The 13661-nt window shown below is 45.1% G+C and overlaps 1 protein-coding gene across 8 annotated transcripts in view; it reads left to right on the forward strand.

Moving 5' to 3' along the window:
* The window catches only part of RPS6KA2 (ribosomal protein S6 kinase A2), a 451568-nt gene that overhangs the window by 410364 nt on the left and 27543 nt on the right, over positions 1 to 13661 (forward strand). For all 8 annotated transcript variants that reach the window (XM_045390398.3, XM_045390397.3, XM_045390400.3 and 5 more), the window contains 2 exons: positions 3070 to 3200; positions 4920 to 5045. In XM_045390398.3, coding sequence (XP_045246333.1) covers positions 3070 to 3200; positions 4920 to 5045 — 257 coding nt within the window. The remainder of the gene's footprint in view (positions 1 to 3069; positions 3201 to 4919; positions 5046 to 13661) is intronic.

A 13661-nucleotide genomic window follows, 5' to 3' on the forward strand; every position in this document is an offset into this window, starting at 1 on the left:
CGCCCACCTCAGCCTCTCAAAGTGCTGCAATTACAGGTGTGAGCCACCATGCCCAGCCCATTTTATTTTTTATTTATGTAAATGTCAGAGGTACGGATGTAGTTTTGTTCATGGGTAAAGTGCATAGTGGTGAGGGCTGGGCTTTTGGTGTAACCATCACCTGAGGAGTGTTCATTGTACCCATTAAGTAATTTCTCATCCCTCACCTTCTCCCACCCTTCCACGTCTCCATTCTCTATCCCTCCACGCTCGACGTCCACGTGCAGACATTATTTAGCACCCACTTATGAGTGAGAACATGCGATGTTTGACTTTCTGTGTTTGAGCTGTTTCACTTAAAATAATGGCCTCCATTTCCATCCATGTTGCTGCAAAAGACATGGCTTCATTCTTTTTTATGACTAAATAGTATTCCATTGTGTATATGTACCACATTTTCTTTATCCAATCACCTATTGATGGACACTTAGGTTGATTCCATGACTTTGTGATTGTGAGTAGTGCTACAGTAAGCTTGCAAGTGCGGGTGTCTTTCTGAGACAATGATTTCTTTTCCTTTGGGCAATGCCCAGCAGTGACATTGCTGCATCGAATGGAGTTCCATTTAGTTCTTTGAGACATCTCCATACCGGTTTTTCATGGAGGTTGTCCTAATTTATATTCCCACCACCTTTCTCCACATCCTCACCCACGTCTGTTATTTTTTTTGACTTTTTAGTAATAACCATTCTGACTGATATAAAGTGATATCTCATTGTGGTTTTCATTTGTATTTCTCTGATGATTAGTGATCTTCAGCATTTTTTATACGCTGTTTGGCCACTGGCCCTCTGTATATCTTCTTTTGAAAAATGTCTATTGATGTCCTCTGGTCAATTTTTAATGGAGTTATTTATTTTGTTGTTGTTGTTGAGTTGTTTGAGTTCCTTGTAAATTCTAGATATTACTCCCCTGTCAGTTGCATACTTTGCAAATATTTTCTCCCATTCTGCAGGTTGTTTGTTCATTCTGTTGATTTCTTATGCTGGTCTTAAAAGACTTTTTCTTTTTCTTTCTTTCTTTTTTTTTTTTTTTTTTTTTTTTTTTTTTGAGATGGAGTCTCTGGAGTCTCATTCTGTCACCTAGGCTGGAGTGCAGTGGCATGATCTCAGCTCACTGCAACCTCCACCTCCCGGGTTCACACAATTTTCCTGCCTCAGCCTCCCGAGTAGCTGGGATTACAGGCACACACCACCACACCTGGCTAATTTTTTAAAATATTTTTAGTAGAGACAGGGTTTCACTATGTTGGCCAGACTGATCTTGAACTCCTGACCTTGTGATCTGCCCACCTCAGCCTCCCAAAGTGCTGGGACTACAGGTGTGAGCCACCACGCCTGGCCCTGAAAAGACTTTTGAAGTATTTGCCTAGACCCATGTCCAAAAGAGTTTTCCCTAGGATTTCTTCTAGTATTTTCATTGTTTCAGGTCTTTCGTCACTTAAGTCTTTAATCTCTTAGTTGATTTTTGTATATGGTGAGACATAGGGGTCCAATTTCATTCTTTTGCTTATGACAAACTAATTTTCCCAGTATCATTTATTGAAAAGAGTGTCCTTTCCCCACAAAGTTTTTGTCAACTTTGTGGCTTTATTTCTGGGTTTTCTATCCTGTTCCATTAATCTGTGTGTCTATTTTTATACCAGTACCATGTTATTTTGGTTACTATATCCTTGTGATATAATTGAAGTCAGGTAATGTGATGCTTCTAGTTCTAGCTTTGTTCCTTTTGCTTAAAAGTGCTTTGGCTATTCAGGCTCTTTGTTGGTTCCATGTTAACTTTAGTATTGTTTTTTCTAATTCTATGAAAAATGACATTGGTTTTTTGATAGAGATTGCATTGAATCTGTAGATTGCTTTGGGTGATATGTTCATTTTAATGATATTAATTTTTCTGATATATGAGCATGTGCTGTTTTTCCATTTGTTTGTGTCCTCTACAATTTGTTATTACTGTGCACTTTTGAAAGTAATTCTGTAGGATAAATTCCTAGATGTAAAGTTGTCTTCAGAGGACATGCAAATTTTAAAGTTAGCTTTAAAAGTTACCTTGACGTTCCAAAAGATTATGCCAGTTATGCTCCCTCCTACAATTATAAGAGTGTCCACCCCCTAGCCAAACCCAGATGCGATTGATTTCTTTCATTTTTGTTAATGCATTAGGCAAAAGTGTTATCCTATTTAAATATGTGTATGCTCACTCCTTAGAGAGATTGGGCATCTTTTCATGCCTATGGTAGCTGTCAGAATTCCTTCCTTTGAGTATTTTGCTCTTTTCTCATTGATCTCTGGGAGCTTTTGGGCAATAGAGAGTTTAGCCTCTCATCTGTTATGTATGATGCAGATTTTTTTTCCCCATGAGGCATTTATCCTTTTGTTTTTCTTAATGATAAACTTGAAATGGGATCAGTCTCATGGCAGTCATGCTTTTGAACACGGATCTTACAGAGATCAGAAAAATCTTAATGGAAGGAAATTCCTCCTTTTGTACTCTGCCTTGCTGTGGACAGGAGCAACAATGCCCAAATGTCCTTGAAGAGCAGAGCACGTGCACAGCACACACGCAGTTATGCAGCTGTGGGCACAGGGTGGGACCTGTGGAACCTAGAGACCAGATGCTAAGGATATAGGATTCATGTTCACTGACAATTCCATCCTGAGGTCATTGGTGCCTTCTTAATTGAGTCTGGAGTGGGGAGGGGTGGAGGACTGTGGTCAAGAATATAGAGTAAATCCAGAAGTTAGCAAACTAAAAGATGCCATCAATGATAATCCTAAAGTTTTTGTTCTGGGTATTTTTGCCATTTAAAAATCAGATCATTAGCACGACCCAAAAGAAAGTAGTTTCATCTGGTTCAGCATTTCTACATGTGTGTTTTACCTTTTCCTCCAACACAGGCATACACCACGCGCACATACACACACATGCACACATGAATTGCATACACATACCACATGCACACACACTATCGCTTCACCCCAGGGTCACCCAGCTTTCATGGCATCTGAACTCTGCCCCTGTCACCTGCAGACTCTCCTGGTGTCCCCCCGAGTGCAAATGCTCATCACCTGTTTAGAGGATTCAGCTTTGTGGCCTCAAGCCTGATCCAGGAGCCCTCACAGCAAGATCTGCACAAAGTCGCAGTTCATCCAATTGTACAGGTAACTGTGTTTGCCTGCAGTGGGTTGGGGGCAAGAGGGCACTTGGATGATGGGTGACTCTGGTGTTCCCTGTGACCTCAGTCACCCGGGGGTTGGGTGCTTAGGATGGGTGGACTTTAATCACCAATTCTTCTTCCCTCGCACTTCCCATTGTTCTGAGTGTCTGCCATGATGGTCCCTCATGGTGGTCCCCCATGGTGGTCCCCATGATGATCTCATGTGGTGCTCCTTCATGGTGGTTCCTGTGATGGTCTCACATCGTGGGCCCCCATGGTGGTTTCCAATGGTGGTCCCTGTGACGGTCCCCATTGATACTCCCCATGGTAGCCTCCTGTGGTGGTCCCTGTGGTGGTCCCCATGGTGTTCCCTGGGGTGGTCCCCTGTGGTGGTCCCCGTGGTGATCTCCCTGGTAGTCCCTGTGGTGGTTCCCATGGTGGTCCCTGTGTTGTCTCCGTGGTGGTCCCTGTGGTGGTCTCTCATGGTGGTCCCTGAGGTGGTATTCATGGTGGTTCCCATGGTGGTCACTGTGGTGGTCTCTGTGGTGGTCTCCCATGGTGGTGCCCATGGTGGTCTCCCTGTGGTGGCCCTGTGGTGGTTCCCTTGGTACTCCCTGTGGTAGCCTCTCGTGGTGGTTCCCATGATGGTCCTTGTGGTTGTCCCATGGTGGTCCCCATGGTGGTTCCCATGGTAGTCCCTGTAATGGTTCCCATGGTGATCTCCCTGGTGTTCCCTGCGGTGGTTCCCATGATGGTCCCTGTGGTGGTTCCTGTGGTGGTTCCTTTGGTGGTCCCTGTAGTGGTCTCTGTGGTGGTCTCCCATGGTGTACTGAGCCCTTGCTCTTACCCTACCTGGCATTTGTCTTAAAGAGGGAAGGTAAAGCCCTGGGAAGAATGTCACTCTGGTGTCTATGGCCAGAGACGAGCATCTTCACTGTGTGTGAGTCCAGCCAGGACCCTAGGATAGCAGTTTAATTTGTGGGTATCATTTTCCCATGATGAAATGTAATCTTTGGGAGGTCTTTGGAAGGTGATATTTTTATAATGAGTTTCTCGCCTAATAAATGTAACCAGAATACAGAGAATTCTAAGGGATTAAACTTAATTCAACTTAATTCTAATTATGATTAAACTTATTTAAGAATTAAGTCCGGGTAAGTTGGATGGCATTGGATTTCCATCCTATTTCCTTCCCTGTGGCCTTTGGAGAAATACAGGTGTGGAAAGTGGAAGTTGTGACAGAGCAGGCTGCCATGGGTGGCTTTCAGAGCAGGTGGGTGCGGCTGCTGTATGCAGGTCAGAGCAGGTTGTGACTTGGACACTATGGAGTCAGATTTCCAATGAGATGTTTCCATCCAGAGCCTTGCTTTGCACACAGGCATTGGAGCCACACACCCAGTAGTTGCCAGCACTTGCTTTTCACTTTCAGATTCTCCTGCTCTCAGATCTTTGCAAGAAACATACCAGCCAGTGGGCACAGAATGGCCTGGTGTCTAAAAGTTAAGAGTCATAGCCCAAGGAATCAGAGAAGTTGAGATTTAGGTCGAGAACATCACTAAGTAACTCTGCAGCCTTGGGCGGGGGGGACCCTTGAGCTCCTGGGCTCCAGACACTCGGGTTCACAGTCGGCACTTCTCTTCGCCCCACATTCTGTGTGAGTGTAGCTGCCTCATCCCCTCATGTGAGGGTTCCAACAGCTCTTCTTCTCTCGGTCCCTCTGCAGCAGTTACACGGGAACAACATCCACTTCACCGATGGCTACGAGATCAAGGAGGACATCGGGGTGGGCTCCTACTCAGTGTGCAAGCGATGTGTGCATAAAGCCACTGACACAGAGTACGCTGTGAAGGTAAGGCAGGCTGCTGAGTGCGCAGGGCCCTGTGTGAGTGCAGCACGTGGGAGCACATATGGTACGTGGGAGCATGGAGCATAGGAGCATAGCAGGGCCCTGTGTGGGTATAGCGCATGGGAACACGTATGGTACATGAGAGCATAGAGCATAGGAGCACAGCAGGGCCCTGTGTGAGTGCAGCGCATGGGAGCACATATGGTACGTGGGAGGACGGAGCATAGCAGGGCCCTGTGTGAGTGCAGCGCATGGGAGCAGGGAGCATAGGAGCACAGCAGGGCCCTGTGTGAGTGCAGTGCATAGGAGCACGTATGGTACGTGGAAGCACGGAGCATAGGAGCACAGCAGGGCCCTGTGTGAGTGCAGCGCGTGGGAGCACGTATGGTACGTGGGAGCACAGAGCATAGGAGCATGGCATATGTGCTCGTGTGCTCAGCTGTGCAGTGACTCCAGCAGGAACACCTGAGCCTGAGTGAACATTCTCTCTATTTGCCATTTTCCAAGCTCTGATATGATGGAGTTCAGTTTGCTTTGATATGCGGTCACCCATTAAAAGGTAGTTTTGCAAATCAGGAATATTTTCAGTCATATCCACCACGTAGGGACTGAGCACCTCTCGTAGCTTTGTGTATGACATACACCAAGAGAAAAGTTTTGGGGCCCCAATCTTTTGAGAAAATAGAGTTGGGGAACAGGTATAGGATTTGGCAAGGAAAGGAAGGAAAGAAAAGAGGGAGAAAGGAAGAAAATACTTTAAAGAAATAAATAAGCTTGTATTATTCACAACAAACTTTGGCAGAGAGTTAATGGTTTTACTGCCAACCGTCAAGAACAGTATAGAGAAACAATTCTTTATAACCCTATTTGGCAATCTCTACATAGTAACTTTAGCTTCTGTAATTGTTGCTGTTTAAATATTTGATCTGGCAATCCAGAATACCAGTTTCTAGAGATTTTTGGTTAGTAAAATGTAGATTAAAGGTAAAGCTTCCTGCTAAAATCAGAATCAAATTTATGTTTAAAAGAAAAAAAAGACACATTGTACATCCTCTCTAAAAGACAGCAAGAGACACTTGAAACTCCGCCCCTTTCCAGTGGAGCTGAACCCCAGGCTGTCGCAGAGCGAGGTCCCAGCCTGTGCTGCCATCGTGACTGGGACCTGCCCTGCTTACCCAGACACGTCTGTAGCACACGGTGCTACACTTGCCCTTCAAAGAACATTTGCCCAGCCAGCAAGTAGTGTAAAAAGAGTAATTTTCATCAACTGTGATTCTTCTATACGCTGAAAAGATTGTTCAAAATAATGACAACGTTGAAATGACCCAATCCCATCCTCATTTGCCCAGAGCTCCACTGAAATTTTGTGAAAACAGGTATTTCAAAAGGGTGGATCCTCAAGCATGGCCTGGGATCCTCAAGCATATTCACTGGGAATGTCTACCATGTTTCTTGCACTGGGAAAACGCTTTGCTGTCACAAACGACGCCAGCCGAAAAAAATCTCAGGTCCCTTGATTTTGTTTGGGTCAAGAATTTATGGATTATTGACAAATTTATCTGGAATTTCTCAAGCAAAAAAGAAAGTTTAAATATAGAGAAATAATCAATTTGTGATTTGCTCCGATAGCATCTCTGTGTTTAGTCTGCCCAGAGTCTTGAACACATCCAGGAAAGGTGAAAGGAAGGAAACAGATCATGATTTACAGTTCCTGGGACTGTAATTGGGTGGAGACTGCAGTGAGCATTACTGTCATGGTAGAATGTCCACCCGTGGTGTGAAGAGCAGGAGAAAAACAGGTTTTGTTATGAAGTGGTTGCCTCTGCAGCCGGGGGCATGTAAGCTTCGTGCGTTTCTAGAATTTGGATTGTTGAGGCTGGTTTGTCCTGCTCCTCCATCTCATTGGGAGAGTTTTTTAAAGGAGAACTTAGATGGGCACCTACCATTTGCGTATCCAGGTGCTGTTCCTATGTCCCGATGTTCCAGTGGTGAAGAGCAGACCTCTATTCTGCCTTAGACAAGAGAATTTCACTTGTATTTTGAAATATATTTCACATATGCTTTGTAAGCCTACATGGGCTCCTTGGAATTTTTTTCTGTCTTGGTCATTGCTCACAGAATTTCTTTAGGTTGTTTATTGGGTGACAGCAATCCCAGAAACAATCACTGCTTCCCAGTGAGCTCAAAGAAACAAGCCTGTGGGTTGGTCAGCCCAGCAGCCACAGTGCCCTTCTAGAAACAGCCCGCTACTGTGAGGCAGATCAGCCCCCGTTTTGTGCCTCTGCAAGTAAATCCCCCAGTGACGAGGCGATGGTGTGTTTTCTCCTAATATTCCCATATCCAGCTCTTATATAGATGCTGTCTGAATTCAGCTTTGTTACACGGCTTGTAACTCAGTCCCTCAGTCCTCAAAGATCTTGTTGAGGTCAAACTCTGTGGAGTTTCAGCAACAGCTCTCGAGAAGCCAGGCACTATGGCTGTGGCCGATGGTAGAAGAAAGAGCCTGGTCTTCCTGTTTCTCTTTCACAAACCTTGAAGTTCCCTGGACAAATTTGGCCAGCGGACATGACAGGGATTTCCCTTGTCCCTTCTGAGACTACAGTGGGTCATAATGTGTGGTCTGGAAGATGCATAAATTAACCAAGCACGGGAAGGTGCAGCCCCATGAAGAGCCCCGGACTGTTCAGAGAGATGTGGCTCATGGTCCAGAAGGCTCCTATGACCAGAGCCATTTCAGAAGCACGTTTCAGCTGGCCAAGGGAGCGGTGACAATAAGTTCATTTATCTGTAGGTAGACATGGTTGTTTAGATTTCCTCCCACGATGAACAAGTTGGCATTTCTGTGCAACGAGCTTGTTATTTAGAATGGACCCACTTGTTACCAAAACTGCTTTGACCAGTGCAGAGCACTGTGCGGTTTTGTTTTCAGCATTTCCAGGTGGAATGTAGTTGAAATACTTTCGGCCTTTGTCTGTATCCACTGACTGGTTCATGAGAAGCAGCATTCCCACCTATTGACGGACAGACTAAGAAACGGCAAAGTTCAGTGACTTCTAACATGACCCAGAACTAAGCATGTGGCAGCTGGTTGTCTGATACGTGAGCTGGATCTCAGCTCAGCAGATGTCCAGCCAAGACTGTCACTAGAATCCAGCTTTACCACTCCCAATTGCCGCTTGAGCCATATACAAGCCCACCTACCCCTGGCTCATGGATAAAAACGGGGTCTGCTTCAGAAGCAGTCCTGTCAGAGCCAGACAGGGCATCCTCCCATTCAATGGCATGGATGACCCAGAAATGTCCCCACCGAGTAATGACAGAAAGAGGAATGCAGCAATCTTTACTAAACAGTGAGGAGATTGACCAGAATTGATGGATTCTGCCCAGGGCAGTCATATTCATTTGGGGTGACTGTGGCCCCCAGTGGACACTGGCAATGTCTGGGGACTTTCTGGTTTTTACAGCTGGGTAGGGGCTCCTGGCATTGGTGAATACGGGTCAGGGAAGCTGGTTAGCATCCTGCAGTGCACAGGACAGCCCCTACAACCTGCTGCCCCAACGAAAGGTTGAGAAGCCCAGCCTCAGCATCCTTGTGGGTGAGGGCAAGTGTCATGTAGATAAAGGCCAGGAGGCTGATATTTTGGAGATGGAGATGGAGTTTTTCTTCTTCCTTGAGTTTCTGGTGAGTCCTTTAGCAACAGGATGATGATTGCCCAACAGCTCAGTGTTCCCCACGTGCTGCAGGGCAGCCCCCACCCCACCCCACCCCACTGTGACTGGGCCACGACTTAAAGTGCAGGCCCTTCTAAGAGGAGAATGGGGCCATCTCTTCACCTCTGTGAGGGTCAGGTACGGAGGTTCAGAGTGAATATGGAATCATAGTAGTTCTCACATTCTTAGAATATCATTATATTTTGCTTTAAGTTACTTCTTCATTTTTGCAGGTTTCTAATTTTGCTACCAGAGTTACCCTGAAACATGTAAACTACATTTAAGGTTCTACTTAAACCAGTTTACCCGAGTAATCAAACAACAAGATTGTTCGATTTGCATTTATTTTCAGCTGCATTTTTCACTTGAGTCCCTGCTGTATGCTGGGTACTGTGCTAAAGGTTGTGGGAAGTGATAGCTCGAATTAGTCCTAATTTTAGTACCGATTCGAGCTGTCACAACCTCCAACACAGTACCCAGCTTACAGCAGGGGCTCAATTAACATGGGCTGAATGACAACCTGGATTCCCAGGCTTGTCCCTCCCTCTCGACTTTGGCAAACAACAATAGAATGTCCAAGATCCTTCACTGGGGCAGTCTGGCCTCGGGCGGGAGGACACCGACCCTCTTCCTTCTCACACGCACAGCATCGTTTCAGGCTGGACTTGATGCAGCGCATTCTGCCAGTGCCCCCAGCCAGTGCTCTGATGGTTGAATGAGAAAAGCAATTATGTTCCCTCAGCGCTTCCTCTTCCTTTTATCAGGCACATTATAGATGAACAGATGTGCCCTACTTTCTAATAACTACGAACCATTTTATTGGGACAAAATAGCTAAGTAATCTGATGTAAAACTAAAGTACGCCTTTGTTTTTATAACCAATCCAGGGAGACTAGTGGTGGGCGATGCAGTTGTCCAGGGCTTCAAAATACCATGACAGATGGCTGCATAGCTGTCCACGCATTAGGGCACCCTGCATTTAAAATAAGATTCAAATAGAAGTAACTATTAAGTGTTGGAGGTAATCGTGATCCAGGAGGATTAAAAGGGAGGGGAGAGGTGTATTTGAAAGGAAAAATAATATTCCTATTCCATCAAAGATGCTGTGTTCACTTTATAAGAATTGAGAGAGGAAATTATTTGTTTTTATTTTATTCTTAGGTCTTTGTTGCTTAACGGAATTAGGTACATATTCTAGATAGTGCTGATTTGTATAAATGGAAAGATTCCTGGCATTATATTGGTGGGGGAATATGTAGGAATATGTAAATATATACAGTTGGCCCTTGAACAACACGAGGTTGAATTTTGAGGATCCACATATGCAGATTTCTTTCAGTAAATATATTGGAAAATTTTTTGGAGATTTGTTACAATTTGAAGAAACTCACAGACAAACCACATAGCCTAGAAATATTTAAAACATTAAGAAAATGGTATGTCAGGATGCATAAAATATACATAGATACTAGTCTTTTTATCATTTTCTACTATAAAATATACACAGATGTATTATAAAAACTTAAAATTTATCAAAATTTGTGTGCTCCAGCATAGACCATACATGGTGCCATTTGCAGTTGAGATCAATGTAAACAAACGTAGATTCAGCATTAAATCATAGCTGCATCAAATTAACTGTGGTGAATACGGCACTACTGTAAGAATTTCACAGCGGCCTTCCATTGCTGCTGTAGTGAGCTCAGGTGTTGGAAGGATCCGCTTTAAATGTCCTGTGACACTCATCATCTCCATGTGAGCAGTCTGTGTATCCAGGGAATTGGGAATAGCCGTAAAAAATGGTATCTTGTGGTTCTCACGTATTTTTCACCCTGTTTAGTGCAGTACCATAAACCTTGAGTAACACCATAGAACCCCTAAGAAGTGCCATGCCACTAGGGACGCTGTGTGTGCTCCCAAGAAGAAGAGAAAAGTCATGACATGACCAAAAAAAAAAAAAATAATAAGTTGAATTATATGATACGTACCCCAGGTTGAGGTCTGCAGCTGTGAGTCCCCCCCTTTTCAGACAGACGATCCATCTTGTGAACAGACGGCATAAACTCACTATATCCATAAATACAGAACCATACACTGAACATATTTTCCTTACGATTTGCTTAGTAACATTTTCTTTCCTGTAGATCATATTATTACAGAATTTGTATTAAGAATACAGTATATAATACATATAACGTACAAAATATGTGATAATGGACTGTTTATGTTATCAGTAAAGCTTTAAGTCAACAGTAGGCTATTAGTAGTTAGGTTTTGGGGAAGTCAAAAGTTATATGTGGATTTTCAACTTCTTGAGGGGGTCGGTACCTCTAACCCCCATGTTCAAGGGTCAACCGTCTACACATATCAGAGCTAATTCACTACAGAAATGTTAGCTTGTGTCACTAGTATCTCCCCTTCTCATAGCTTCAAACAGGTACCTTGAGAGAGCTCTTGGCCATCTCTACTAGTGACTCAAGTTCTTATTTATTATAGATGTCATAATAGGCATAAAACTACATCACTCGAGTGTCGGTTTTGCCACCTTGACCCTCTTTTGCAAAACACCAACGTCAGTACATATATGAAGAGGAAACTGCCTGAGAACTGAAGTTTCTGAGACCAGGAGCTGCAGGCGTTAGATAGAATGGTGACGAGAGTTATGAGGATGACGGGAGTAAATACTTCATACTCAGTACGTGCCAAGCACTGCTATAAGTGCTCTGTATGTGTGAAGTCACTTAATCCTCACAGCACCCCACGGTGTAATTATTTTCATTATCCCCATGAGGGAACAGAAACTAAGAATGGTTCAACACATATACGAGAAGTCACAGCCGGTCAGTGGGAGAGCAGGTTCCCTTCCAAGCAGTCAGACCCCGAGTGCACACTCTCGTCCCCTGTCCGGCAGACCCATTCGTCATAAGGCGGGGAGCCCCAGTGTTCCATTTCAGCCAGATGCTCTATGCCTCTCAGAGTACCCAAACCGTGAAAGAATGAGGCAGCGTTCAGAGCAGATGGGGCTGGGCAGTAAGGCTGGGCTTCAGAATAGCTGGGAAGTCAAGTCACGGGACCTGCAAGAAAAATCCATTGTTTGATAAACAGCCAAGGTCCCTAGGCTGTAAGGGGAAGGTGTGCCAGGTACAAGCGGAGCTCTGTGTAAAATCGCACCTGAGTCTCCTAGTCTCACGAGTCTGGGTGTACCCCGGTGGAAGGTCCTGCTGCCACCAAGTGGGCCACGGCTCAGCTGTGTAAGCGCTGAGCGGCAGCCAGGCCGCTTCCTCCAGCTTCACCTCCGAGGGCACAGCGCACCTGGTTCCTCCAGCATTCAGCTGCGAGGCCACTGTCAGGGCACCGGCCCCCGGCAGCGGCTCCAGCTTCCTTCCGCACAGCGTTCAGGATGGTCTGCGTTCATGTAGACCTTTGTTTGCAGTCTGTGCTCCAAGGTCACTGGCAGCACTAGCCCCGGCTCCTGTGGATCACAGCCCGCTCGTCTTCAGGGCAGCGCCTGGGCTTGTTGAAGAAGCTGCATCTTGAAAGAGCCCATGGCCTAAAGCTGGGCGCTGCAGTGAGCTGCACGGGGCTGGAGAAGGAGAGGACTCCAGGGAGCTTGCGTTCAAGCTGACTCCAGAGGATCCAGTGCCAGGTCCTGCAAAGAATTCTAAGCCATTGAGAAAGCAGCGGATGGCTCCACCATGGGGCTTCCCAGTATCACATGGGGCATTAGCTGCACCCCTCGTGGGGAAGAGAGGTGGCTGTGCTGCTGTGTCAAACCACTGTGGCCAAACCTGGAAAGAGAGAGGTCAAGGCCAGTTCTGTTGTTAGGGATCAAAATGCATTTTTTATAGAAATCATGTGAAAATTTGAAGCAAAGAGAAACAGCAGTTGAGAGGTGAGCTATGTGGAGGAGCAACATTAACCATCTCGAGAACTACAGACAGAGGCTGTAGATGCCTTCACAGCCACAGCGGAAACACAAAGGAGCGTTCACAAGCACAGAGGCTGGGACTAGGAGCGGTTAAATAAAATAGAAAAGAGAAAAGAAAGAAAGCAACATTTAGATGGACAAGGAGGGAAACTGGGTAGCTTTGGTAACAGATTGCATGACTGAGGAAAACGGTGGCGTAAATTTCTCTTCCACCAGAAGAGACTTAAAGAAGACGGGAGAATGATGGTATCGCCTGCCAGAACAGCAGCTCTGTCCAGCCTGTGTGTCTGCACAGGCATTCTCTAATCAAAGAAGCTCCTCAGTGGAATTGGCTGGGCAGTTGTATTTCCTCGAAACACACATTGGGAAGCTGCCTTTGTGGACGATTTAACCCTTTGCCCGTTTTCCCCGAGAATACTCACGGGCAGCACTTGCAGCGACAGCGTTTGCCCCGAGATAACTTTGCCGCGAAATATCTCGCTTTTATTATTATTTTTGCACCGCTCTAGTATACTGACTTTGGAAACAAAGGACATCATTCTATTGATAGCATTCTGTTTTTAGTAGTGGCATTTCCATTTACAGAATATAGTCGTCATCGATCGTTGATAATGTCAAATCCTAGAAAACGTAGCATTCCTACAGGGGATGTTAACTTCGTTCTCAAACAGTTGTTGGCCAAAGATTCATTTGATGAATCCAATTTTTCCAAAATAGACAATTCTGATGATTCACACGATTCTGATATTAGTTCTGTTTAGAAATAACTCCAGTAACAGTTTTTAAATTTTATTTTCACATTGAAAATCAGTCATATTTGCTTCGGCCTCAATGAATGTGTTTATGTAAAATTAAATGAGTGCTGGCAGTGAGCTGCATGTTTTTTTTTTCCCCCAAAAGAGAAAGGCTTAATGTGATTGGCTCATGGTTTTGTTTCTCGTATGCTCAGCCCCTCCCAGCAGGCATGCGGCGGAAGACGG

This window comes from Macaca fascicularis, chromosome 4 (assembly GCF_037993035.2).
Source record: "Macaca fascicularis isolate 582-1 chromosome 4, T2T-MFA8v1.1".
Taxonomy (NCBI): Eukaryota; Metazoa; Chordata; class Mammalia; order Primates; family Cercopithecidae; genus Macaca; species Macaca fascicularis.